At 40.7% G+C, this 27,545-nt stretch overlaps 1 protein-coding gene across 7 annotated transcripts in view; it reads left to right on the forward strand.

Moving 5' to 3' along the window:
• The window catches only part of RBPMS (RNA binding protein, mRNA processing factor), a 195,827-nt gene that overhangs the window by 76,636 nt on the left and 91,646 nt on the right, over positions 1–27,545 (forward strand). For all 7 annotated transcript variants that reach the window (XR_010751023.1, XR_010751022.1, XM_066380281.1 and 4 more), the window contains 3 exons: positions 6,668–6,745; positions 10,905–10,943; positions 12,091–12,153. Coding sequence is in view for 5 of the 7 variants with exons in the window: in XM_066380281.1 (XP_066236378.1) it covers positions 6,668–6,745; positions 10,905–10,943; positions 12,091–12,153 (180 nt within the window). In the remaining 2 variants the exon portion in view is untranslated. The remainder of the gene's footprint in view (positions 1–6,667; positions 6,746–10,904; positions 10,944–12,090; positions 12,154–27,545) is intronic.

Consider the following 27,545-nt stretch of genomic DNA (forward strand, 5'->3'; position numbering starts at 1 on the left):
TTTGGGGGCATCCTCTTAAAAACGTTTTGTGAATTACATGCATTTACATTACGTACATGGATTGTGATTGGACTTGTTTGAAACACTCGTGTAAATATCAGTGGAAACGTGATCAGTACATTAACCGCAGTTGAAATGTGAGAGGTACTGTTAAAAGTACCCACGCATTGATCACCCTGTCCTTGTTATTGGGTCTATAGCAGTGGTCCCCAACCCCCGGGCTGTGGACTGGTACCGGTCCGTGGGCCATTTGGTACCGGTCCGCAGAGAAAAAATAAATAACTTACATTATTTTCGTTTTATTTATATTTAAGTCTGAACGATGTTTTATTTTTTTAAAATGACCAGATTCCCTCTGTTATATCGTCTAAGACTCACTCTTGATGCTTGTCTCATAAGTTTGACAATTATATTAAAAAATACCACAGTTTTTACACTGGTCGCATAATTTTATTCTGTGCATTTATCCATCCCACCCTAAAGGCCGGTCCGTGAAAATATTTTCTGACATTAAACCGATCCATGACCCAAAAAAGGTTGGGGACCACTGGTCTATAGTTTTGAATTATTTTTGGTGATCTTTTGTGGTTGGTTTGCTTTTCCCTTTCCTTTTCTTCTTGATATTGGTGGTTTCTGTTTAATTTCTCTCTTCTTCTAAATTCCATCTCTTACCATGTTAATCTCTTTTGTCTTTGTCATCTGTGGGTGTTTATCATTCAATATTGAGCTAACTGTACTGATGAGACCGGGACTGGAAACCCGGTCATTTTGTTTGTCTTGTAGTCACCGGAGGTGTCAGTAAGCAAACACTGTGTCCCGTGAATACACAGTGTTGTCTGTCGATTTCAAAAAAATAATCCAAAAGATACTTATACAGTATACATTCTATGCCTGGGACTGTGCTACTCGCAGCCAAAGAGCCTTCAAATTCTAAAGTGCTTTTTGAAAGTTTTTATCTGTGAATCCATTTGTGTGTTACAAGAATGATTGCTCCAAAAGAATGGTTTAAATACACAACACATTTGGAAGCTTCTTTTGGGGGTCTATAAATTACACGTTTAAAAATGTGGGGAGCATGTGTAAGAAGCAACTACGAACTGATGCTTCCTGACCCCCCACCTCTCTTTTTTCTCTCTCACTCTCTCTCCTCAACCCCCCCCCCTAAAATCGTAAGAAAATCCTTTCAAATGGCCCTGGCTGGAGAGCTCGGTTGGTTGGAACATCGTCCCAAAGCTCAGAAGGTGTCCTTTGATCCCCAGTCGGGACACATACAGGAACAGATCGATGTTCCTGTCTCTCTCTGTCTCTCTCCCTCTCCCATCCTCTCTCTGTCAGATAAATAAATTTAAAAATAAAATAAAATCCTTTTTTAGGAGGAAAAAAAACTTGCAGAGGGTAGAAGGTAATAGAAGCACCCCCATGGGTTGTACTCATTAGAATGTTTCAAACGAGTAACTAGACGCAGTTATTCATGATTCGTTAGAAAATGAGAAATTGCCTTTCCTCATCCAGTGATTGGAAGAGGAATCTCAAGAGGCAGCTCAGAGAAGCTAGAGGATGATCCATCCCTAAGACCTTTTCCTAAACCAGTGAAACATATACAGATAATGCCCATGGTCTTTGGACACTGTGGTGTTTACCAGATGGGGTCGCTTACTGAAAAGTGTACATGATTATTCTCTGCAGTATACTGAAATGAATAAACATTGTCTGTTGGTTTGTACTTTAATGTTTACGTTACTTAGGAGATAATGCCTGTTATTTTTTAAAAGTAGGATCTTTCCATTTGAAGGCCTGTTTTTGCCCTTCTATCCAAGGAAACTTAAGACTAACACTATGACTTAATGAACTAGAATTTATTAAATTAGAAATCAGTCATTGAAACGTGGCTTGTCTTTCCCACTGGGAGCTGGCAGTGCCATTTGAGAGCACATGGTTTTATCCAAAATGTAGCTGTGGCCTTTGTAGGAATGATACATCGTAGCCGAACCAGGAAGGCTCTTACTGTCCGCACAGGGAGATTTCTCCCAGCATTATGCTTTCAGTCCTGTTGGGGTAAAAACCGAGTTGGAGATACAGCGCAGAATCCATTAGCGTCCCTTTGGGACAGAGCTGTCAGCAGCTTCATGTCTTGAACTTCTATGAGGCATGTTGTGTCCTTGACTAAGAAATGTGTTTCCCCATGTGTCTGATAAAGTAAACATCTGTGATGCTGAAGGCATAGAGCCAGGCACATCTGTGTCCTTAGACACTGCTGGTAACGGCTGCCCTGGATAATGACTGACCTGCCACAAAGTTCATTTGGCATCTTTCATTTGCTATTGGGGGTGGGGATTTTTTTTCTGAGTATTGAATCATGGATTTAAGGTTTCTTAAAATTCTGTCTCCCTGTTTGGTTTCTTCCCAAATGAGTTAAGCCTTCTGTTATTACAGAGGGTAGCTTGCATGTTCCGCTTCCTTGCTGACAGTAAGCTCCCCGCAGCCAGGAACCAGCTCTTGCCTTTGCGATTTCCCTCAACACAGCAAAGACAAAACCCGGAGCACTTTGTCATTTAACGGTTCAGATAAAAAGTGCAGTGGTGAGAAGAGTAAGGCAACTAAAATGTTTTAAAATATATCCCCGTGATTCTAGATCCAAGTCACATAGAATTCATAGAGAAGCATGAGTTACATACTCAAGAAGAGGTTTTCTTCCATTCATTATACATGACCTTTTTTTTTTTTTTTTTTAAACTTGCTTAATGGAGTTTACAAATCTGGGGAAATCTAGAGAGGATTAAAGCACTTGGATTTAAGTGACCTTTTGTTGGACTCGTATTTCATAGTCAGTATTTAAGAACGATTTCTCCTGGTCAGTGTGTCTGTCCTATCAGAGGAGATCTCTCTTCAGTGAGAAATGACACACCTGGCAGGTTTCTTTCTGCAGGTTGGACTTCCCCAGATTTTAGGAAATTTAAGTTCTTACATTGTGCCGACAAACTGTCAGACATCGGGGTTGCCTCTAATTTGGTGAACAAATCAGAGTTGCTCGGAGCCTCTTGTCACCCGTGGATGAGTGGCAGACGTGGGCCTGACCGTTTCTTCCCCGTATAACAGTTTCCTGTTGAGGCACTAAGATAAGAATCTCTTCTGTTTCTGAAATATTTATAGAAAATGTTTTTCCCATAAACCTGACATTTTTTTCTCAAATATTGGCATTATTCATAGTTTTCTCAAGAAAGAAAAGTATTGTCAAAAATTAGACAATTCTCAACCTAACAAAATAAACTTATAGTATCTAATACATGCTATTATAAAAGATAGGAAAACAATAACTAATAAAAACCTCTAAATTCACTTATTATTACTCAGGGCTAAACCATATAAATATAAACATATTGGTATCTATAGCCTACAGTAGATACCAATTGTCCCCTCTCTTAAATACATGTGCATATTGGCTTTTGTTTTACAGAGTAAAACAGACAATATGAATGTTTTCCTTGAACATCATTTTTATTGGTCGCATATTATGTGTTATGGATATAGCTGAACCTTCATTTATATCGAGTAATTTTGTTGCTAACTCCCAGATTTCTAGTGGGTGTGGTTGCTGAATTATTTGACTTGCAAGTTTCTAAAGCTGCCTCCTTTAGATCAGTACTATAAATGGTAGTATATTTCCTAAGTTAATTCCCGAAATCCTAATTGGTGCCTGTCACATAGCTAAGCTTCCTTGCTGGATAAATATTTCAAACGTAGAATCTGCTTATCATATTATTTCCACAGCAATCTCTGCAATCCAGTCAGCACCTGGCATAGTGTTGGACACACAGTGGGCACTCAGTGAGTTAATGGGAGCTGGCATTCCCTCCCTGCCCAGGTTGTCCTGGTCAGAGCAGCCTGCTGGAGCAGATGGGCGTTCACTTTCTGGACTATGGGAAGAGGGTTGTAGATAGCAGGGAAGGAACACTAGATAGTAGGGCTTTCTTTGGCAGTTCTAAGTAATTCAGCCTTGAACGCTTTGGTAAAGAATGTTCCTTGGAAGAGTCTTTATCATTGGCAAAGTTGAGAGAGAAAGAGGAAAGGAAGCCATCTATCGAACAACAAACTTGATTTAACTGACACTTACAAACACTCCACCCAGTAGTAACAGAATACAGATTTGTTTGAAATACACACAGAACATTTATCATGTTTTGAGCCACAAAACAAGGAACTGAAGTCAGTTTTCTAAAAAGTTAAGCACATACCTACCCTATCATCCAGCTATTCAACCCCTAGGTGTCTATGCAAGAAAAGAGAGAAAACATACGTTTATATAAAGACTTGTACAGGTTGATATGTGAGTGTTCATAGCATTTTATTTGTAAAAGCACAAAACCAATGTCTCATCAACAAGTGAATGGATAGACAACCTGTGATATATCCATACAACAGAATACTACTCAGTAATAAAAAAGAAATAGGCTATGGTGCCTACAACAATGAATGAATCTCAAAATAATTATGCTAAAGAGAAAGACGCCAGATGAAAAGAATACGTACTTTATTCCTTTATTTGTATAAAACTTGAGAACATAAATACTGATCTGTCGTGAAGGCAGATAGATGGTAAGAGTGGGAGGAAGATGAAAGGGCATGAAGAAACTTTTGGAGCGATGGGTATGTTCATTATCTTAATGTGATGTGGTTTCACCGGTTGTATACATGTCAGAGTTTATCAAGTTATAAATGATATATATCAATTGTACCTCAACAAGGCTGTCTAAAATATGAATGCATAAGGAAATAATAAAGCATTCATGATACTGGGGCTGTTGTATCATCACAGTGGTTCTTCAATACCTAGATGCAAGTAGCATGACATCTTACCATGTGCTGTGCTGGACCAGTGAAGGGTCCTTCCTGCTTTCTGATTTGTGCTGCTTTACACCCAGAACCAATGGAGAGTGTTAGGAGTCTAGAAAACCCTATTTCTCGCTGAGAAAAAAATATTTCATATTTACACATGTTAAAAATTGAGCATTGAGTTTTTAAATAGCAACACGGTTTCCAATGAGGAGCTCAATCATATGAGATCACCTTGAGTAGACAGGAGGAATAGAGAATGTGGAGGTGCAGCCAGACCCGTAGGAACAGAGAGTGGAATGGGGGTTACCAGGGGCAGGGGGTGAGGGAAGTGGAGAGATGTTGGTCAAAGCGTGTACAGACTTTCAGTTAGAAGTTGAATAGCTTTTGGGAATCTAATGCATAGCACTGTGATTAGAATTCACAATATTGGATTATACACTTAGAAGTTGCTGAGAGTAGTAATTGTGTGACGTGAACAGACGCTGTAGCTAACACTGTGGTGGTAGCCATTTTGCAGTATATAAGTATAGCAAATCAACAGGGACATCTTAGAACTTATACAGCGTTATATGTCAGTTATCTCTCAGTAGAGCTGGGACGGGGGAACTGATGGAAGGCACACAAAACACACTAAAATAAGGAGAAACAAAATGTAGTGGGGGGGATAATTCAGAGGTTACTCCTCGCCTACTGGTGGAAGACCAGGTTCCAGAGCCAGTGACTTTTGACGTTCCCCTGTGGTGTGATCCTCAACTACCCGTTCAATTTTGCCCACCCATCTCCCAGAATGCACTGTGCTATCCCCTCGTTATTGTCGTAGTTGGTGCTTTTCTCTGTACCATCTCATCTCACCGTTTATATCTGGGTGGTAGCGTCCTGCCTATCCTTTAAGTTCCCATTCAGAAGCTAACCTGTGTTCTCCGACCCTCCCAGCTGGAAGTGTGTCGTCTGTGTTCTGTATTATACTAGACATCAGTGTGTAGTTTGCACCTTGGGCCTTGTAGTGTAGGTCAGTGAGGTCTGCCCTTCTGGTTTGGAGCTGAGAAGATACAGAGGTAGGCATTTTGGCTGCTCTTCGATGTGTTTGACTTGTGCAGTGAGCATGAACTGTGGTTATGCAGTGGATCAAGTGTCGACCTGGAATGCCGAGGCCGCGGGTTCGATACCCTGGGCTTGCTACTAAGATTTGTTATTTCCCATGCATCCTCCCTCCCCCTTTCTGTCTCTCTACTCTCTCTAAAACATCAACTTAAAAAAACCTTGAATTTTATTATAATTACTAACATCCTTGTAATAAAAATAAAGTTTGTATTTGGAATTCAAAAAAAAAAAAAAAAATACCTTGAATTGTTTAGTAAACTCTCCCACTTATTAAAATTGCTGTAATTATTAATGCAGAGGAGGGGAGCCATGGGGAGGGAGGACAAGCAGGAGAAAACAGAAACCGCTTTGCTTTCATTTGTGGCCCACATTCCGTGTTCCTTTGATTGGAGCAGAGGAGGGCTTATTTACTGCCCTCGTTACATTTCTTCCTAGAGCCGTTGTTTTAGTTCTGTGGGCCTCTCTTCCCCTCACACCTTTAGACCAGGCGGTGGCTAGTTGGGAAAGAGGTCGGCTTAGGAGTTTAGGTCAGCCGGAGGCAGTTCACTTGGAATAATCCACAGGGGAGAGTCGGCCGAGTAGCATCTCAACACTGGAGGGCACTCGGGTCAGTGAGAGAACACGAGTTAGGCAGGATTCGTGGGCTATCTGAAGAAATGTGATTTTGAGATTTTAAGTGATGGTGGTTCTCAGGATTCCACACCTTTGATCACATCTCCTGTTTCTTTTCCAGGTGCGGACCCTATTTGTCAGTGGTCTCCCTCTGGACATTAAACCTCGGGAGCTCTACCTGCTTTTCAGGCCATTTAAGGTACCTGTTCTCTATCTTTCAGCAATTGTAAAAGGAAACAGAGAGCACTTCTTTAGGCTTCATGAAATCTCTTTGGAGGAAGAAATGAAATGTTTGAGTACCTTATAAATGTTTATAGTACCTTATAAAGTGGTATTTTTTTTTTTACCTTTTCTTTATTTTTTTAAGTGAGAGGAGGGGAGATAGTGAGACAGACTCCCACATGTGCCCCGACCAAGATCTACCCAGCAACCCCTGTGTGGGGCCACTGCTCTGCCCATCTGGGGTTATGCTCACAACCAAGCTATTTATAGCGCCTGAAGTAGAGGCTCCACAGAGCCATCTTCAGCTCTTGGGTCGACACGCTCAAATCAATCGAGCCATGGCTGTGGGAGGAGAAGAGAAGTAGAGAAGGGGGAGGGGAGGAGAAGCAAATGGTCACTTCTCCTGTGTGCCCTGACTGGGAATTGAACCCAGGACTTCCATGTACCAGATAGACGCTCTACCACTGAGCCAACTCGCCAGGGTGAATAAAGTGATATTTTTAAGAGGTTAGTAAGTAAGGTGGATTAAGAACTCAGTTCTACTTTACAGTCTCCCTCAGGATAGATAGAAACTGCCTTTTTTCTTCCCAACAGCTAATCTAGAGAAGTCTCTTCTCTCACTGATGTAGACATGTATCTGTCTCTTCCACCAATTGGTGGTGTTCTTCTAGGTACAGAGAACCAAAGATATTATCAGTTACTGATTATGTATTTACATTTCAAGTGCAATAATATAAATTAGGCCCTATCCCTAGGAGATTATTAGTTGAAATAGTTCTGTTAATACTGTTCTTTGGAGACATAATAGGTTAAATAGGCTTTTATGATTAGATTATGAGCCTCGTACCCATTATTTGTTCCATGAGAAAAAGATCCTCAGTTTCAAGTGAAGTAAAAGAAAAATGTAACATGTGTTGCTTGGCACGAGGGGAATCTTTCCTGGTGCTTAGTGAAATATTTCAAGCAGTCTGACTATCAAGATGAAAACTACTTTAGAGATACTTAACGTATCTGGGATTGAACATTTAACAGGAAGTCAGACTGAAGCTGAGATGATCCTGCTGACAAGGCGAAACCTTGAGGGGTTAGCCTGTGGGGGAACGGAGAAGGCCGGGACTGGGCAAACTGTGGGCTGGAAGCCTTGGCCCCGGGCTGTGAACTTGGAGGGGCCGAGTCTGAGCTGGCTGTTGAAGACAGGGCAGCCAGCGATGCCCGCTGGGGCCACACTTAGGATTGGGCGATAGACCATCTTGATTCTTGGTTAAAGATCCATCCCTGTTAAAGCAGGACCTGAGCCACAGGTGCGAGGCAGGTTGAAGAGCAGGATCTAGCTTCTTAGAGAGGGACAGGCTGGGACAGCTGTGCAGGAAGGCGGAGGGAGGGCTGAGAGGGCTGCTAGTTAAAACCAACGGATAAAATAGAGTCTCGCTATGTGCCAGGAAAACACTGTGCAGTGACATGATTCCATTCGGACAGGCATCCCTTAATGCAGCGATGTTCAACCTTTTTCGTCTCATGGCACACATAAATTAATTACTAAAATTCTGCGGCACACACAAAATAGATTTTTTGCTGATCTGGCCAAAAAAAGTAAAAAGTATAATTTTGATTCATTCATACCGGACAGCGATTGTTGTCATTTTTTTACTTGACAAGCTGAGGGGAAAAGAGAGGTCAGTGCCCCAAACTGAATAGTCAGGCATTGCATGTTATAAAAATTCTTGCAGCACACTGGTAAAAGTCGCTGCCTCACTACAGCAGTGACAGTGACAGTGCAGAGGAGGCAGGAGGTGTAGACCTGAGCCCAGCGGAGAGGAGGTGGGGCAGAAAGACAGGTGTTGTGGGAAGGGAGGGCCAACTTTATAGTATTTCCAGAATTTCTTCTGCAAGGTTGCAATTTTTACTGTCCTTTTTCCTGGGTGAGGACATTTTAAGCTACTCGATTTTTTAATTTATTTTTTAATTTTTTAAGTGAGAAGCGGGGAGATAGTGAGACAGACTCCTGCATGTACCCTGACCGAGATCCACTCAGCAAGCCCCTACCAGGGGATGCTCTGTCCATTTGGGGCCGCTGCTCCATTCCTTGGCAACTGAGCTATTTTTAGCACCTAGAGCCTCAGTGACCGGGACCAACTCACTTGAACCATTCAAGCCATGGCTGCGGGAGGAGAAGAATTAGAGAAAGAGAGAAAGAAGAGGAGGAGTGGGATGGAAAAGCAGATGGTCACTACTCCTGTGTGCTGCCCTGACTGGGCATCAAACCCATGACTTCCACACGCCAGGCCGACACTCTACCACTGAGCCAAATGGCCAGGGCTGCTAATTGATCTTCTTAATGGACAAAATACTGTTGTTTATATATGTGTAGAGAAAAAGATTTGGCTAGGAAGCCCCTTATATGAATTACCTCATTTAATTCTCATCACAATCCTTTAAAGTAGGTTAGCCTCACTTATTCAAATGAGGAAAATGAAGCTTGGGGCAGTTGAAGAAATTTTGCTTAAGTTTACCCACATAATAAATGGCAGGGCCCGGATTTGAACCCAAGCAGTCTGACTCTGCCATGCTCGTTCTGAACAGCTGTGTGATACTAGTTCTCTTCTTGTGACTGAGGGCACAATATGTCCCTGCCAGTGGTGTTTTACTTTCGTGAAATGTCCATTTGTCCTTTGCTGCTGGGGCCTTCGAGTGTTTAACCACCCCCTCACAGGTTTTTCAGAGAAAGCACCTTGAAAAAGGAAGAGGCAGGGCTGTGAATCATGACCTCTGTGTCTAGAAGTGCTCACGGCCTTTGAGGTAAAATGTTCACAGTAGCTAATTGGTCGCATGGTTCTATGCTAGGAAGATATGAAGATGAATCAATCCCAACATTCTGCACAGAAACACTTCGCTCTAGTCATGGCCCCGCTACATTCCTAACAGCCCTCTCTTAATTAAAGTCCCTGGAGGTTGACCCTGGTCTGCAGATCTGTCTCTACACTGATGTGTGTGCTGGTCAATCATGTCAAGTGGTGTTTTTCCCCTCTGTGTCATCCATCAGTGCACACCACCAGCCATTGATTATTCTCATAAGTAAACACACTTTGTTATCCTTATCCTGAGGAGCGAGGGAGGGATTGAAAGGGAGTGTTTCCATCTTCCTTGAGGATGAGCTGGAGTAAACACCCAACAGGGTTTTTTTGTGTGTCCCAAACAGAATATCAACATGAAAACTGGCTGATTCAATAAATAAGCAAAAGAACACAACAAAATGTAGCATCACTGCCTGCTTAAACTGCCTTGGCACTTTTGAAATTTTAATTAATAGGTTCTACCTAGTACATTTTTTTTTTTAATGTGCCTTGACCGTGGGCCTTCAGCAGACCAAGTAACCCCTTGCTTGAGCCAGCGACGTTGGGCTCAAGCTGGTGAGCTTTTTGCTCAAACCAGATGAGCCCTCGCTCAAGCTGGCGACCTTGGGGTCTCGAACCTGGGTCTTCTGCATCCCAGTCCAACGCTCTTTCCACTGCACCACCGCCTGGTCAGGCCCCTAGTACTTTTTTTTAAATAATTTTTTTATTTTTCAATTACAGTTGACATACAATATCATTTTAGTTTCAGGTATACAACTGTGTTGATTAGACATTTATATAGCTTAGAAAGTGATCACCAAGATGTAAGGTATTCTTAATGTTTCATTGTTGTTATTGTACAGCAAATACATGACCAAGTTATCACATGCCTTTACCTTTCTATCTTATTAAATTTACCCCCTTCCCTCTCCTAGTTCTATAAAATAGAGATCTGTTGTTGACAGAGACACCAATTTTTCTACCACTGCATAATTTCATAAAAGAAAAAAATAAGGAAAAGAAGCAGATCAAAATGCATGAATTTTTCAGGTCTTGATTACTTGTAGGCCCCTATGTATGCAAACACAGGCACATATATATACACAGGTGTGTGTGCACACGCACACCTACCTGTGTATATACTTTGCTTTCCCGGTTAATTTAAGAGGCATTTGTGAAAAGGGGTAGGCAGTAGTTATAAGGGACTCATTTTTACTTGAGAAGATACTATTATAATTGCTCCCCTGACCCCCATTCTCTATCTCTCTCTTCTTCGTCTAATTTTGGCTCTTTTTTTATTTTCAGGGCTATGAGGGTTCTCTTATAAAGCTCACATCTAAGCAGGTAAGAATTTTAAACTTGCATTTAAACTCCCCTTCTACAAAAAGTTTGAGTTGACTTTCTTCAGGAATGTTACTAGGACCCAACATTTTTTATTCCCATTAGGATTTTATTTTGTTGTTGCTTTAGGTTTAAAATAAGTGTGAGATTGGTTAGGGAGTAGAACAGGACAGTGGTTTACAATTCCATAGCCTTCCGCTAGGCTTTCTGGGACTAGCCCCAGGGAAGGCATCCAGCATAGTTACATTGGGATTTATCCATGTATTCAAAAGTAATTGTTATCCAAATTCACTTTTAGTCCCAATTTTTTCTTGCTTCCCGTTCTTTAAATAAGGTTAAACGGGCAGACTTTCACTGTAAGTATGAGTATCTGGTGGTGAAGAATCATGTTCTCTCAGACCCCAAATGGAGGTGGTAACCAGTGACTTTGATAGTTCCTGAAAGCTTCTTGACAATTTTCAACAGTATTTTCCCCCCTCTAATGCTGAATACTCAGCACACTCACCTCCCAGTCACTGTTCATTACTCAGTGAGGTATTTATTCTCTAGCTTGTCTGGAATAAGCCATGTTGCAAGTATCCTTCTGAACTGAAGAATATTGAGTCCAGAAGGGATTAAGACACCTTTCTCTTTAGTTGGAACAGTATGGTTCATACACCTAATTAAACACAGGACTTTTAAAGCCATCCCTTGGAACTTGTGATAGAAATGTTCATTTTGTCCTTTTGATCATACAGTGAGAGCAGAGGGCCCTTCCCCTTTTGTCATTGCATTCCTTGAATTGACAGTGGACCAAAAAGATGGGGAGACCAAGATACATTGAATTCAATCTAGGAAAGTAGAGTCTCTTGGCCCAGGTTTTCCTCTGTTCCCTCGTTCATTGCTGCTCGCCTCCTGGCCCCTCTAGATTATTGTGAGGATTCTCTAAATCCCCAGCGATGCCCTTGAAGCACCGCCTTCACAATCGCTTTGGTTCCTGTTAGAAAGTGAACTAGACCACGGAGTCATGTTTCTTCTGGACTGGCTTTCTTATTTCTACACAAATGCCTGTGGTCATTTCTTTATCTTAGTTCTTCAGTGTGACATCACCCTTGACCCAGAAAAAATAGCCCCTGATTTTTTTCCTTCATATTTTTTTTTCTTTCCTCAGCCCGTAGGTTTTGTCAGTTTTGACAGTCGCTCAGAAGCAGAAGCTGCAAAGAACGCCTTGAATGTGAGTACCTGTGTCATCCCCGGGGGTTCCGATGAGGTGGTGGGGAGTGCAGAGCCTCAGAGGGAAGCAGTAGGACTTCTGGCTCTAACAGGGAAGGATTCTTCAATGTAAGGAGCCCTCTAAAGAGATTTTCTCTAGAATTGTGGTCAGATATGCAAACTATTAAGTAATGCTTTGCTCTTCACTGACTGTTTCTATATCATGCTCAAAATACCTGCTAACATGAGTCTTACTTTAATTCAGCCCAGCCATAACCACGGTGGTGGAACAGTTTAGTCTGGACACCCTTAGACTCTCAAGGCTAAACCTAAACCAAGAATAAAAAAAATCTTGGCTTTCCTTATTTCATGAGGTTTTATTTTAGGTATGTGGCTTTTTGTTTTTTTAAACAGGTCAGTGTCATTATTCTGATTGATTAAAAACTTGCATATATGGCTTTCCCAAAGGGCATCTGCACTGTGACATACTAATTGAGAATAAACTGTAATTGAATAAATATAGCTGTATTTGGTTTGCAGGCATCTTGCCTACCAGTTTTACTTTAGTAAATATTTTTCCCCTTTGGTGTGTTGAAAACAAAACAAGGGAACCAAGCCGAGAGAAGCGGGGAGGAAGCCAATTCAGTTTAGTTCCAGATGCTAAGAGCTGACCCTCAGGTGAGGATTCTTGTGAAGAGCCTGGCTCCATGCTGTTCCAGGCAGTTGGCTGTGAATGGGGGTTGATGAATGAGACCCAAAGTATTGCAGGTGCTTCTTGTCAGGAAAGTGGCCGCTGGACTGGTTGCAGTCAGGGTGTGGTGGTCCACAGCTTCTGTGGGTTGTCGCTGGCCTTGGTGTTGCTTTTGAACCTGGCAGTTGCTCCTCTGAGCTCCTAGATGCTAAGGCAGACGATGCTGGGGAGGCTTTAGAAAAGACCCAATATTCTGATGACTTGGGTGGCCCAAGGGAAAGGGGTCAACATATAGTGTCATTTTGACACAACCTTGAGAGGTTTTCAGGCTTTGGAAAAAAAAAACAACAACAACAACGCATACCTTCCCTGAAGAAATCATTTGTTTGTTGTTGGTTTTTCATGAAAACAGGGATGTCTTAGGAATCCAGGAGCCCCAGAGTGCACAGAATTTTTCTGGATTTGGAGAAATGACCTTCTGGGCAGAGGCACTGCATACACCCCCTGCTCATCTCCCACAGAACAGGATATAAACCACTTAGTTACCGAGTACCAGTGGTACACACTGAAGCAAAGTGAACAGTTAAATATTTTGATGTAAAAATGATTTCATGATTTTTGTAACATAGATACAGCCAAAATTTTCTCAAAAGGGGAATTTTAAGCTCAAAAAGTAAACCACAGTTTCTGTTTAAGTGTAGTGTTTTCTTTCATTCTAACAGATGACATCTTTCTAAATGCAGAAATACTCGGGGTCCTTCAAAGTGACGTTAGATGAAGTTTTCACCAGGTTCTTTTCATTGTTCTTATAAAGGAAATAACAGCAATTGAAACCTGTTCACAGAGCGGACTCTGCATTGCCTCACTCTACCTTTGCCATGTACATAAAGATGTCACTAACCCTCTGTCTGAATAACAGTAGGCTTTTTCCCGTGAACGCTCTCATCTGATGAATTCAGCATTCCCTTAGGAGCTCAGTTATTAAGTGAAGTGATCATGGTCATAAGCTGTGGTTTTTGCCTTACTAAAGCAGCGTATAATTTCAGTTCTTCTTGGTGCCTGAGGTTCTGTTATTACAAATGTCAGGTATTGAGCTGTGCTGTAACATAACGAGGAGGTGTTTACGCCCACCCCTGTGCCCAGTGGCCCTTGTCATGGGGCTTTCTTGTCCTGTGATTCTGTTATTACAAATGTCAGGTATTGAGCTGTGCTGTAACATAAGAGGAGGTGTTTACGCCCATCCCTGTGCCCAGTGGCCCCTGTCATGGGGCTTTCTTGTCCTGAGGTTTGGTCTTAGGTCCTTCTCATGCTCAGCTCTTCTTTCTGTTTCGCTGGCAGCAAGCCTTGCTTCGGCAGCATCCTCTCCCTTAATCATTAATTCCCTTTGTTGCTCATGTATTAAAACTTGGGAAGAACTCCAAGCGAAGCAGGTCGAATTCTCTCCTGTTCTGTGGACGTGAGGGCAGCTCTTTAATATTTACCTGACAAGTCTAGGACCTGAGCTCTCCTCCGCTCAGAAGCTGACTGGTGTGTGCAGGGCTTGACTGAGCTCCTGATTATCTCTTACGCACAGTTTTTAACTTGTATGCATAGAGAGAGGTCTTGTTGCTGTTGTGACAGTTCGGGGAAATGAGACCTAGAGGGAATGGATGCTACACAGGGAAGTAGGCCTCTCGCATCGTAGTCCCGATGGCGGTGGCAGACTGGTTAGCTCACCTTGTCCAGGACAAATGGCTATGGTGAAGTTTAGCATGTGACTATGGAGCAGGGTTTCCTCTTCTCTCTGGAGAGAAAGTGGGCCTGTTTAAAATGACACACTTTAGCCCTGGCCGGTTGGCTCAGTGGTAGAGCGTCGGCCTGGCGTGCAGGAGTCCCAGGTTCGATTCCCGGCCAGGGCACACAGGAGAAGCGCCCATCTGCTTCTCCATCCCTCCCCCCTCTCCTTCCTCTCTGTCCCCTCCCGCAGCCAGGGCTTCATTGGAGCAAAGATGGCCTGGGCTCTGAGGATGGCTCCATGGCCTCTGCCTCAAGCACTAGAATGGCTCTGGTTGTAACAGAGCAACACCCCAGGTGGGCGGAGCATCGCCCCCTGGTGGGCATGCCGGGTGAATCCCGGTCGGACACGTGCGGGAGTCTGTCTGACTGCCTCCCCGTTTCCAACTTCAGAAAAATACAAAAAAAAAAAAGTTATAAAATAATACACTTTATCACACTGCCACTGCTTCTCTGTGGCCCAATATATTAGGCTTTTTTTCAGGGTCATCTTTTCTAATTAGTGAATTAAAAACATATGATGCTCATAGCTATTACAAAATTTTTTCCTTGTGTCATTTGTCTGGGCAGTTCTCTTAAAAAGTTTTTCTCATTTCTTTGGGGAAAGTTCCATTTTGTAATGTTTTGTTTGGTTCTCCTGTTGAGCAACTTAAACCTTAGTATGGTAAGTCCCTCTATATAGAACAGTTCATAGTGTTATGAACCATTTCTTCATGGTAGAGCCTCTCTTCTTGTTATTATTTCTATGTCTTCATTTCTCTCTGGTACACTTGTTAGTATCATTAATAGTCTTTCCCCATAATGACTGATTTTAAAATCCATTTTTTTCCTTCTGTTTTTGAAGTATGCTTCAGTCAATTAGATAATTTTATGGGAAAGTTAAGAGTGAATTGAGTGGTAACATTGCTAATAACTTCTTGTTTACTGATATCCTCTAAATTAAATACACTATATTTTGTTTTTATAGCAAAAACTCCCAAATTAAGCTAAACTTAACCCAAACCCAGACTTTTCAGGTTATCTCCGTTCCCATTAATCCACATGATTAGAAACCCCATTTGTTCTTTAAACTGACAGCAGAGTATCTGACCCACCCTCACCCTCACACACATCTGTAATTTCTGTGCCAACTGTTTTCCATTTTCCATGCTCATGGAAGGTTGAACTGATAACCTAAAGTCTCAAATTATTTTTAGGGTTAGTTTATAATTTGGGACTGTAAATCAAATATAGTCCTACTGAGAGTTAGCCTGCTGTGTAAAACTTTGATTTGTGGAGATTTTTTGAAGAAACACAGGAAGCAGGGCGGGTCTAAGGATAAAGACCCCAAGCAGAGGTGGGATTAAGTCACTTCTGGCTATTCCTACCAAGTGTGAAGACCCCAATACTGTAGTTGTTGCCTAGCTGCAGTCATGTTTTAATAATAAGAATGCTCAGTAGTTAACACTTCAGATGAACAGACTTGCCCTCCTTGTTTGTGTACAGTTCCTTAATGGGCATTGACTCACACCAGTGCTTGGGAATTGCCCAGTTAAAGTAATCTAAAAGATTGTGTGGGCCCTGGCCGGTTGGCTCGGTGGTAGAGCGTCGGCCTGGCGTGCAGGAGTCCCGGGTTCGATTCCCGGCCAGGGCACACAGGAGAGGCGCCCATCTGCTTCTCCACCCCTCCCCTCTCCTTCCTCTCTGTCTCTCTCTTCCCCTCCCACAGCCAAGGCTCCATTGGAGCAAAGATGGCCCGGGCGCTGAAGATGGCTCCATGGCCTCTGCCTCAGGCATTAGAGTGGCTCTGGTCGCAACAGAGCGACGCCCCCTGGTGGGCATGCCGGGTGGATCCCGGTTGGGCGCATGCGGGAGTCTGTCTGACTGCCTCCCCATTTCCAGCTTCAGAAAAAACACACACACACACAAAAAAAAAAGATTGTGTGTGGGCTCTTGTATATATGTGCCAATTTGTTTGATGTATCTCCTCCCCTAATTTTATTTTCTTACTTTTTAAAAAAATAAGACCTTGATTTTAAAATTGATTGATTGATTGATCTTTAGAGAAAGAACAGTGGAAAGAGAGAGGGAGTGAGAGAGAGAGAGAGAATCATCAACCCATTGCTCTACCCGTTCATGCATTCATTGGTTAATTCTTGTATATGCCTTGATCTGGCATGGAACCCGCAAACCTCAGCTTGTCGGAATGACACTAACCAACTGAGCTACCCAGCCAGAGCCACGCTAATTTTAAATAGTTCTTAAGGGGGAGGGAGGTTTTATCATAGGCTCTATTATCAGTTGTTATATTAGGACTAAAGAAATCAGATGTTATCAAACTATGTACTTGCAAATTGCCTCAGCAACTAAAGATTGCTTAAGTTAGCCATCATTTGCTTTACTCTCAAACTAGGCTCATTGTTCTAAGTCAGTGATTGTCAACCTTTTTCATCTCACGGCACTCATAAACTAATTTCTAAAATTCTGCTGCACACCAAAAGATGTAATTTTTGCCAATCTGACAAAAAACTGGGTATGATTTTGATTCATTCACACTGGCTAGCTATTGTGGTGGCTGTTGTAATAACTATGTCTGAGGGAAAAGAAGTCAGTCAGTGTTCCTCACCAAAGAAGCAGGTATTGCAGTTTTTCAAAATTCTTGCAGCACACTGTTAGATTCAGGGAGTACTGACATGCTGGGGCTGCCAAGAGTATACAAGGTCCCTGTGACACTGAGAACAAAGAGTTCAGCAACATCCTGCATTGAGTTAGAGACCCTTATCAGAAGTTTATGTTTGAAATTCTCCACTGAGTAATACCCCCCTCCCCGTAACTGCGCACGACCTCCCTAGCCAATGACTAACAGCCTTATCAGCTTCTGTATGATGCTTGCTCATCCTAGATAGCCACCCTATAAAAAGGAGCCATTTTAGAAGCTCGGAGCTGCAGTCCCTGTGCAGGTTTGGGGGGCTGCAGTCCCTGCGCAGTTTGTTGGCTGCGCAGGTTTGGTTGGCTGCAGTGCTCCAGTCTCTTTGGAGGTGTGGGTTGCCTGCAGTCCCTGCGCAGGTTTGGGGGGCTGCAGTGTTCCCCTGTGTGGATTACCTGCATCCCTGTGCAGGTTTGGGGGGCTGCAGTGCTCCCTTGCATGGGTTGCCTGCAGTCCCTGTGCAGGTCTGCAATAAAACCTATAAAATTCACTTTGTGTCTGCTGTAGTCTCTCTCGCTGGGATGTAACACACACCAGTTGAAAATCACTGATCTAAGTGACCTTTAATTAACTTTGTACCCCAAGCCCATTGGATTCTTTTGAAAATAACTGTAGTAAGGTATAACTCACATACTACATAATTTGCTCTTTTTAAAATTAAAATTTTTTTTACTCACAGTTGACATTCAGTATTGGTTTTAGATATACAGCATAGTGGATAGACATGTATATAATTTATGAAGCATTCCCCACAATAAGTTCAATACCCACACGATAGCATACATAGTTATTATAATATATCGTTTTCCTGTTTAAAGTAGTGCAATTTAGATATTTTTGGTATGTTATATTATTTTTAATTGTGATGAAATGTAGCAAAATTTTCCATTTTAATGATTTTTAAGTGTACAATTCATTGGCATTAATCACATTCGCCACGTTAGACAACCATCACCACTATCTTATTTCTAAAACTGTTTTATCATCCCAAATAGAAACTCTGTAAACATTAAGCAATACATCCTCATTTTTCCTTCCCTGTAACCCCTGGTGCTCTCTCATCTATTTTCTGTCTCTCTTAACTTGCCTATTCCAGGTCCTGAAATACTTGTCCTTCTGTGTCTGGCTTCTTTTATTCAGCATAATGTTTGTAAGATTCACCCATGTTGTGGAATATATCAAACATTATTCTTTTTTTGGCTCAGTAATCTTCCCTTGTTTGGATATACTGCTTTTTTGGGGTTTTGTTTTGTTTTGTGTTTATCCTTTCATCTGCTGATGAACATTAGGGGTTGTTTCTACCTGTTGGCTATTGTGAGACATGCATCAGGAAACACTGGGTACAAGTGTCCCTGTTTGACTAGGGACAGTTCCTTTGGGTATATACTTAAGAGTAGAATTGCTGAGTCAGTTATACGTTAATTGTATTTTTAGTTGTATAGGCACCTTCAAACATTTCCGTAGTGGCTGCACTATTTTATATTCACACCAGAAATGTTATGAGAGTTCTAATTTTTTCGTATTACTTGTGTGTTTTTTTTCTTTCTTTTTTAAAAATAATAACACATCTAGTAGGTGTAAAGTGATCACTGGGCTCTTGATAAATATTTTTGACTGATTTCGGTAGCGTATTTGGGTTCTTCTGGTATCCCACGTGACTTAAAATGTTTCTTTTAACATGAATTAACATTTGTTTTCTGTGATGGCAGTTTTGATTAATAGAACTGTGTTGCCCTAAAATAATTTACCTGTTAATAAAAGAAGGACAGAGATAACCCAACCCAACCATTGGATGATTCTTTCAATAAGATAAGACTTGCATGCTGTATATATAAAAGAATCCAAAACATTAGACATCAAGGAAAGGTATTTTCTCAAGGTCGGTATAGACTTTAGAATAAAGAGATGAAAGCTGTTGGTTTTGAAGAGGAAAAAGGTGGCTGTCCTTCAGATTTACAGTGCAAAGGAGATTTAATAATCAGTGAAAAATGAAGAGGAATCGAGGATATGTAGTATTAAATTATTTCTTGATTATTGGAGAAATGTAATGATTCAACATTGTGCATGGTAAAATATTTTTTAGGAAAATCTTTAATTGTAAGAAAGCATTTGGAAAAGGTACTTGATAGTGTCACATGTTGAAAGAAACAACTGATATAATCAGGAAAACGGCGTGTTTTTTTTTTCATTTCCATAAATTTCTGGCATTGAGGTAAACACTACAGTCATTGATATCACAATAATCCCAGCTTGGTATATAACTTCCACTTTTGTTGAATAGTTTGAGCTCTCTCCAATTACTGAGTTTCTAACACTTCGGCATAATTAATTTATGATTCCTATACCAAGTTCCTCATCTGTGTATTATTCACTTCCAAACGTGATAAAGGGAAACCATCCAGCGAAAACACTGGGAGACGCTGTAAGCACGAACCTCCCTCCCGTGAGTTTGCTTGCTTCCTCATAAAGTGCGGGCACAGCGTGTTGACGACACGGGAACACCAGGGCAGTTGAGACAGGCACTGGCCGCACAGAGACATTTGGCTTCAGTTTGACAGAATCTGGACAACAGTCTTTTGTTTCCTGTATCACAGGTTTTCCTGACAGGTTGTGCAAGTTAGAACTTTTGATCTTAATATTTGTACAGCTTGTGAGTTAGGTGAAGTATTTCCACGAACCAAAACGTTTTTACAAACACAAAGCCTCCAGATGGCCTCTCTCAGCTCCCTCCTCACCAGGCACCATGTCAGTGTGTTTCTTATCAGTTTTAAAAATTTCTCCCTAAATTTTCTCTTAGCCGATGGCTTCCCAGTGGTTGAAGAGGCCTAATGAGTGTGATCCCAGCTGGGACTTTTGGATGGGAAATACGCGGGGCTGCCAGATGAGATCATGAGTCCGATCTAGTGTTTATCTGTTAAATCTGTTTATAACTGCTTACTCGCGCAGAGTTTTAGGGCAGCCATTGACGTCACTGGACCGGAGACTGGGCCTGTGCTGGTACCGAGGCGCCATGATGCAGGGGTTTTGGACTCCTCTCTTTTTCTCAACGAGTGCATGCCCTTTGGGCTTCATAAACAGTTCAGTCCAGCTTGAAATAGGCTTTTCCCCCCTGTGCTTTTCTCTCTTGATGATAGTCCTGTTTTGGGATTGTTACAAAACTTCCCTAGGAATGGTGCAGCATACAATTTCCAAGATTTTCAGGGGGAGAAAAATCCCAATAAACAAAGGAAGGTGATTGTAAGGTATTTGCTAAATTCTAAGTTAGCGTCTTTGCCTGAAGAAAACGAGGTTATTTCAGTCTGTCAGGCACTCATATAGGGAACTGTCAGACGCACTGCTAGTAAAAGAAATCCTAAGAAAGTTTGGAAAAAGGAAAGTAGCCAGAAATGTTAGCATCATGCTTTCCCCCAAGGAGATGGGCAGGAAGAACCACAGCTTCTCACACGTCATTGTGTGTGTCCCAGTGACAAGCGCAGGTGGAAACCTCAGGCTCACCCAGCTCTTCTCTAGGTGAGGTGGCCCATCACATGCTGCGTGGCTGTGTGAAACTGCCCTCAGACTTTGCATTGTGCCTTTTGTGAGGATCTACTTGTTTAAACTTATCTAGATTCTCTTTTTAAAATGCTGTTTCGTGTTGACCTTGCCCTTTCTCCATGGTTCTTCAGGTATTTCAGAAATGCTGAGAATCTATTTGCCCCTATTGTAAGGGAAAGTTGAAAGTCTAGTCAGTGTTTGTGGAACATGAAGTGCAAAGAATGAGTTATTTGCTAGAATTCCTTCTGCTATAAGAAGCCAAGCCAGTTCTTAAAACCAGAGCTGTCGCAGCTCTAGACCATCCACAGTTTGATTGCTCTGCTGGAGCACATTTTGGCCCCTTAAAATCACTTGTCTTTGTTGTAAAATCACTCTTTTACTGTTGGCTGAATGATCATACCGTCATTATGATGAGGGAATAGAGAGCTCCCTCCCACATTGGCTTAATGTTTCTGGTAATCTACTTGGATTTGAACTTTCAGCCTACAAATCTCAAATTCTCTGTATTACTCTGTAATTAGAATGGTTTAGAACATTTTAAAGTCTTGGAGAGGGGTCGTGGGACTTATCCTCTTTAAAGTGGAATAGGGTATTGTGAGAGGACATAGGTTAATTATTGTACTCTTATTTCCTAACACGTATATACAGTATGAAGTATTTTCTTAATTTATACTTAAATGTAAACTTTTCTTATTGTTTTAATAAATATTTAATGAACATTACATGGGAAGATATAAAAAAACTGTAAATGAGAGAACCACAAATAGTCAAGGATTTTTTAATATGTAAAAATAAATATGGCCCTGGCCGGTTGGCTCAGTGGTAGAGCGTTGGCCTGGCGTACAGGAGTCCCAGGTTCGATTCCCAGGGCACACAGGAGAAGTGCCCATCTGCTTCTCCACCCCTCCCCCTCTCCTTCCTCTCTGTCTCTCTCTTCCCCTCCCTCAGCGGAGGCTCCATTGGAGCAAAAGATGGCCCGGGCGCTGGGGATGGTTCCTTGGCCTCTGCCCCAGGCGCTAGAGTGGCTCTGGTCGCAACAGAGTGATGCCCCGGATGGGCAGAACATCACCCCCTGGTGGGCGTGCCGGGTGGATCCCGGTCGAGCGCATGCAGGAGTCTGTCTGACTGCCTCCCTGTTTCCAGCTTCAGAAAAATACAAAAAAAAGCAAAAACAAAACAAAAATAAATAAATAGGGGAAAAGAAACTGTATAATATTTCCATTTTTACATATATAAAATATATAATTTTTAAATTAAAATATATAAAATATTTTTAGATATATAAAAATATATACCTAATGCATTGTAAGTATGGGAAAAAGGAATAAGAAATGAAACAATTCTAGTGAACATGATTCCATTAATCTAGAATCTTAAAAATAATAAAATTTGTCTTAAAAAGCTAATATTTATAGACTATAAACCATGAAGTATATTTTTAAGACTAAAATTCATCTTCTAAAAATGTAGTGATGACTCTTGGTAGAGAACATTTTTAAAAATTCAGTGGTACCTTGAGGAACCTGGGCCATGCATAAAAGGATGTAAGTTTTGTTTTCTAGCCGTTGTGGGGCAAGTTAATTTTATAGGATTGATGTTTTAAAAACAAAAAGTTCACATAATTTTTACCAGAAAATGTAGTTGGGAAGAAAATTTCTGGTGAAAATTCATAACCAATAGTTCTCTTGCAACCATTTTAATTAAATTTGTCCAGTATTTGCCTTACACTCAAAAAGTCATCACTCAAAAGTAAATGGATGAATAAATACACAGATCTTAGAGTAAGTCTAGAAATATATTATGGGAAGTGAAAATAAGTTTAAAAGGAAAGGCATTCATATCACATTCTCAAGCAGAAAGTTTATTAACAAAGAAGCAAAAACAGGCAAAATAAAAAAACCATTTCTACACTTTCAAAAATTGGAATAAAAATCAGAATTCACACAATATTACAGTATAATATTTCATAGAATTTTGATATTCATTTAGAAGGCCAATGTATTGTACAAATAAAGGACCATTGAAGAAAAGGCAGAAATGACTATTAAAGGTTATGGGTCATGGATACACCCCAAAGGAAAAAACAACCAGGTTCTGAAAAAGAATCTGGCTATTTACACAGCTTAGACTGACAGGACTAATGGAGGAAAGGCTTTTAGGGTTAGGGAGATGTTGATTTTTCCAACATATTTGTTTTCTTGGTTTATCTGTAGTGGTGTTCACGAAACTCTAAAAACATACTTAATACAATTCTAAAAATGATCCTTAACTCCCTGATGTTAAAAAATGGACTGTGCCTGACCTGTGGTGGCGCAGTGGATAAAGCGTTGACCTGGAATGCTGAGGTTCAAAACCCTGGGCTTGTCTGATCAAGGCATATATGAGAGTTGATGCTTCCTGCTCCTCCCCCCTTTCTCTCTCTCTCTCTCTCTCTCTCTCTCTCTCTCTCCCCTCTCTAAAATGAATAAATAAATAAATAAATAAAAATTTTAAAAATGAACTGTATGTGTGATGTATTAGGGTGGTCTTATGTGTTTGAACATAACACTAAGTGTTGTTAGTGTGTTTGTACTGAATCTCTAAATTGAGGAAGATGCCCCTTTGGTCACCAGTTATGCCTGGAGGGCTTTCTAGTCAAGGTTGTGTAGTAACCTTGTTAGAGGCAGGCTGACTAGGTTCAGATCTAGGTCTGCCACTTACTGATTTTTTTATTCATTCATTTAATTAACATTTACTTTGTTATGATCATTTTATGTTTATTAGCTATTTGTATTTTCTCTCATACAAACTCTTCTCATTAACATTGTAAATAATTTTATTCAGATTTTTTAAAACTTTATTTTTCAATTACAGTTTAGGCTCAGTATTGCTGCTTTGTGTTAGTTTCAGGTGTACAGAGTAGTGGTTAGACAGCCCTTACAAAGTGTTACCCACAATATTCCCAGCACACACCTGGCACCACACATGGTTACTACAGTGTTATTGACCATCTTCCCTATGCTGTACTTTCATCACCATGACTATTTTGTAAGTACCGATTTGTTTATTGATTGATTATATAGAGAGAGGAAGGAAGGGAGAGATAGGGTGAGGTAGAGAGAGTGAGAGAGAGAGTGAGAGAGAGACAGGAACATCAGTCTGTTCCTGTATGTGCCCTGGCCAGGGATCAGACCTGAAACCTCTGTGCTTTGGGAAGAAACTTGAGTCAATGGAGCTATCTGGCCAGGGACAATTTGTGCTTTTTCTAAAAATAATTTTTTTATTTTTCCATTGCAGTTGACATATAAGATTGTATTTGTTTTTGGTATACAACCCAGTGATTAGATATTATATAACTTACTAAGTGCTCATTCTGATCAATCTCGTACCCATCTGACACCATGCATAGTTATTATATTAATGGCTATATTTCCTATGCTGAACTTTACATCCCTGTGACTATTTTGTGACTACCAATTTGTACTAATTAATCCCTTCACCTTTTTCACCCATTCCCCATTTCCCTCTGGCAACCATCAGTCTGTTTCTCTGTATCTGTGACTATGTTTCAGTTTGGTTTGTTCTTTTATTTTGTTCTTTAGATCCCACATATAAGTGAAATCAGATGGTACTTGTCTTCCTCTGACTGACTGACTTCAGTTCACTTAGCATAATACCTCTCAGTCTATCCACACTGTTGCAGATGGTAAAGTGCCTCTTCCTGATGAAGAAGAGCTTCTTCTCTGAGCTTCATTTTTCCTCCTATTGATAATATCTCCATGGTTAAGAAGACCAAATTAGTGAGATAGGTATTTTTAAAGCTATTAGCACTCAATATAAATGGTAAAAATTCTGATAATTGATGATGACGATGACACAAAGGATTGGTTTTTATTCCTAAATCCCCTCTCCTGCAGACTTATTATATGTAAAAATATAGGGAATCCCAGATTTCACTGGGATCAGAGCATACTTCTAAACATTGATTTATATTATATTGTAATGGTAAATTGATTAATTAGTTCTTCCTTGGAGCTTTTTGTGAAAACAAAGTTCTAAATGTCCTTTATATTTTCAAGCCTTCCAAACAGTAAGCCTCGTGACACACCTGCATTTCTCTTTCTCCATCAAACTAATCACGCACCTGTCTTTCTCCATTTCCGGTTTCATTTGAATTGATTTTAAACCAAAGACCTCTACATCCATTCTGTATAAACTATTTTATTTATCAGCCAGTGAGATTCCTTAGACTTTATTTTGTAGAGAGGGAGAATTTAGCCTCAGCCTTGTGATTGGTCTAGAGGTAGTGTCTCCGAATGGAGCAAGAATGCGGATTGAATTTGTTCAGAGGTGAGCTCCGTTTTGACTCACTTTATTTTGGCTCCTTGTGAAGCACAGGAAGTACTTTGTAGTGAACTTCCAAAGTTTAGACATCACTGTTTACATTCTTTTCCACTAACTTGTGTCTAAGCTCCCAGTTCTTGTTTGGAACGAACTTGCAAGCCATTTGATGGGTCTGTGCTATAGTTTTTTAAAAGTAGGTTTAAGGAGCAAATGCCACCTTTATTTCCTTATTTCTGTATTTTTAGTGCATTCATCAGAGAACAGATTTCCTGTCCATGGATTGATTTACTTGTAGTGATATTTATAAATGACTTGAAGACCAAATAAATTATTTACTGCTGTGTTGGACACTCATTTTAATACTCAGTAAAGTTGAAAATATAAAGCAATTGACTTCTAAAAATATTTTAAAAATTATAAATGTAATGCAGCCTTTTTTTTCTTCCCTATAAAGAATTGCCATTATCCTGTTAGGCAGATTAAAAATCAGTAACTAGAATAGGCATATTTTTTACTTCCTCTTGGCATTTAACTTAAGGCTAACTTTAATATTAAGATTTGACAGTAAGATTACTTAAACTTGATTATGCACACACAAGTGTGGGAGATTCCACTGGATTCTGTTGGGAGGAGGGGCGTTCAAGACTGAAGAACAAGAAAGCAGAAACGGGCTGTAAAATATACTTGGAAGCTTATTGGGGGCTGTGTCTGATCTTTAAATGGACGTCTTTCCAAATGATTTTGCAAAGTTTAGGCAACTGTCTTTTTTCAATTGTATTGTCTGTTTACATCAGCACTTTTTCCTCTCCTCCGCTCTACCCCCCATATCTTTTTTCTTCTACACCAGTCACTAATAAAGAATCCAAATAAACTTTGCAAAATGATCCTTAAAGTATATACAGAAAGTTCAGATGGGTCCTGAGATGACCTAACAGACTAAAAGCTAAAAGAAAAGTGAGTTCAACGCATTTTCTTAGCCTGTCTACTTCAGAAGTAGGACTTACTCATATACTTTTCTATGATATATAGGCACAGAAATGCTTGGTTTTATAATTGAGACTTTATATTGCACAGTGTTCATCATTCAGCATATCTCCGAGTGCATTTAATATTTTCACAAATACATACATCCACTGTCTTATTTTGCCTGGCATGAGCCTAATATGTATTGAATAAAGAAGTAGATCAGTCTCATTATTTTCAATAATTAGATGATTAGTGTGTAATCATGTATAATTAGTCTTTTCCTTGAAATGTCAGCACCATCCTTGAAACTTGTTTCAACACTAATAACCCTTTTATTTTTAAAGGACTTTTATTGTCATCTCTGAATGAGCTATTGAATATTTGATTAGTGTCTAGAAACCCATTCCTTCCCAGGTTAATCTTGAGTTTTGTACGTTGCACAAAGTTGTACGGGCACATAGGTGGCCTTTTTGAATGAAAGTGATATTCTCAATTTTGCCATCACTGGAAAAAGAGGTTTAAGTGGTTTATGTTGTTGTAATTGACAATAAACACCCTTGCCTTTCCATCAGATATGCTGTGTGAGTAAAGATGTATATTTTCCAGGCTGGCCTAATTCAGTAATATAGACTATGGCTGAGAATTGGGTTGTAATTGCTTTTGTTTGTTTTTCTTTTTCCTCAATGCCAACCTAGCTGATTTAAACCCATAACCGGGACTTTACAAAAGAGTTGAACCACATAACCAAGAAATGACTCACATGTTCACATTGACAGAACATGGATTATACTCTGCATTTCTTTAGGTTATCTATTTAATCTCTGAGCGTTCTGCTTGAAGCCATAGGCTTTGGACAAGTGCAGGGAAGTACTTGGTTGTGGCAGACTCTCTTTTGTTGTTGATTTCCTGAATAAGTGAAGTTAGCCACCAAAATTCTGAGATATTTCTCTGGGTGTCCAGTGGAGCGACAGACATCACACTAGAATGTCATGAGTCAACATGAAGCAGATGCGGACCATCAAAGGTGGTTTTGTAGGTTTGTCCCATGTCACACAGACACATGAGCAGGGTCGAAAACCAAACTAAATTAAAATATTGCCTAGGAACTACTTCCTGTAAGCTTTCATTGTCAGAGCCATTTGTTTGAATGTCTTTATTCAGCAGATCTCAGGAGCAAAAGACACTCATGCAGCCACTACCTTTCCCCCTGAGAAAGGGGGTTGCTTGTGGTGCCTTCATTGTCCAGTATTGAAACACGGGAGGAGGCGTAAGGACCCTGCAGTGACAGGGACCGCTGGCAGCGCCGGCCGCATTTGGTATTTGTGTGTTAAGGATTCCAAGAGATGCTTTGGTCCCTCCCAGAACCTGAAAGCCCTGCTTCCCTTCCAAGCCCTGGGAGTAAAAAGGGGAACACCAGGATTCCTGAATGAATACCTGCACT

Source organism: Saccopteryx leptura, chromosome 4 (genome assembly GCF_036850995.1).
Source record: "Saccopteryx leptura isolate mSacLep1 chromosome 4, mSacLep1_pri_phased_curated, whole genome shotgun sequence".
Taxonomy (NCBI): domain Eukaryota; kingdom Metazoa; phylum Chordata; class Mammalia; order Chiroptera; family Emballonuridae; genus Saccopteryx; species Saccopteryx leptura.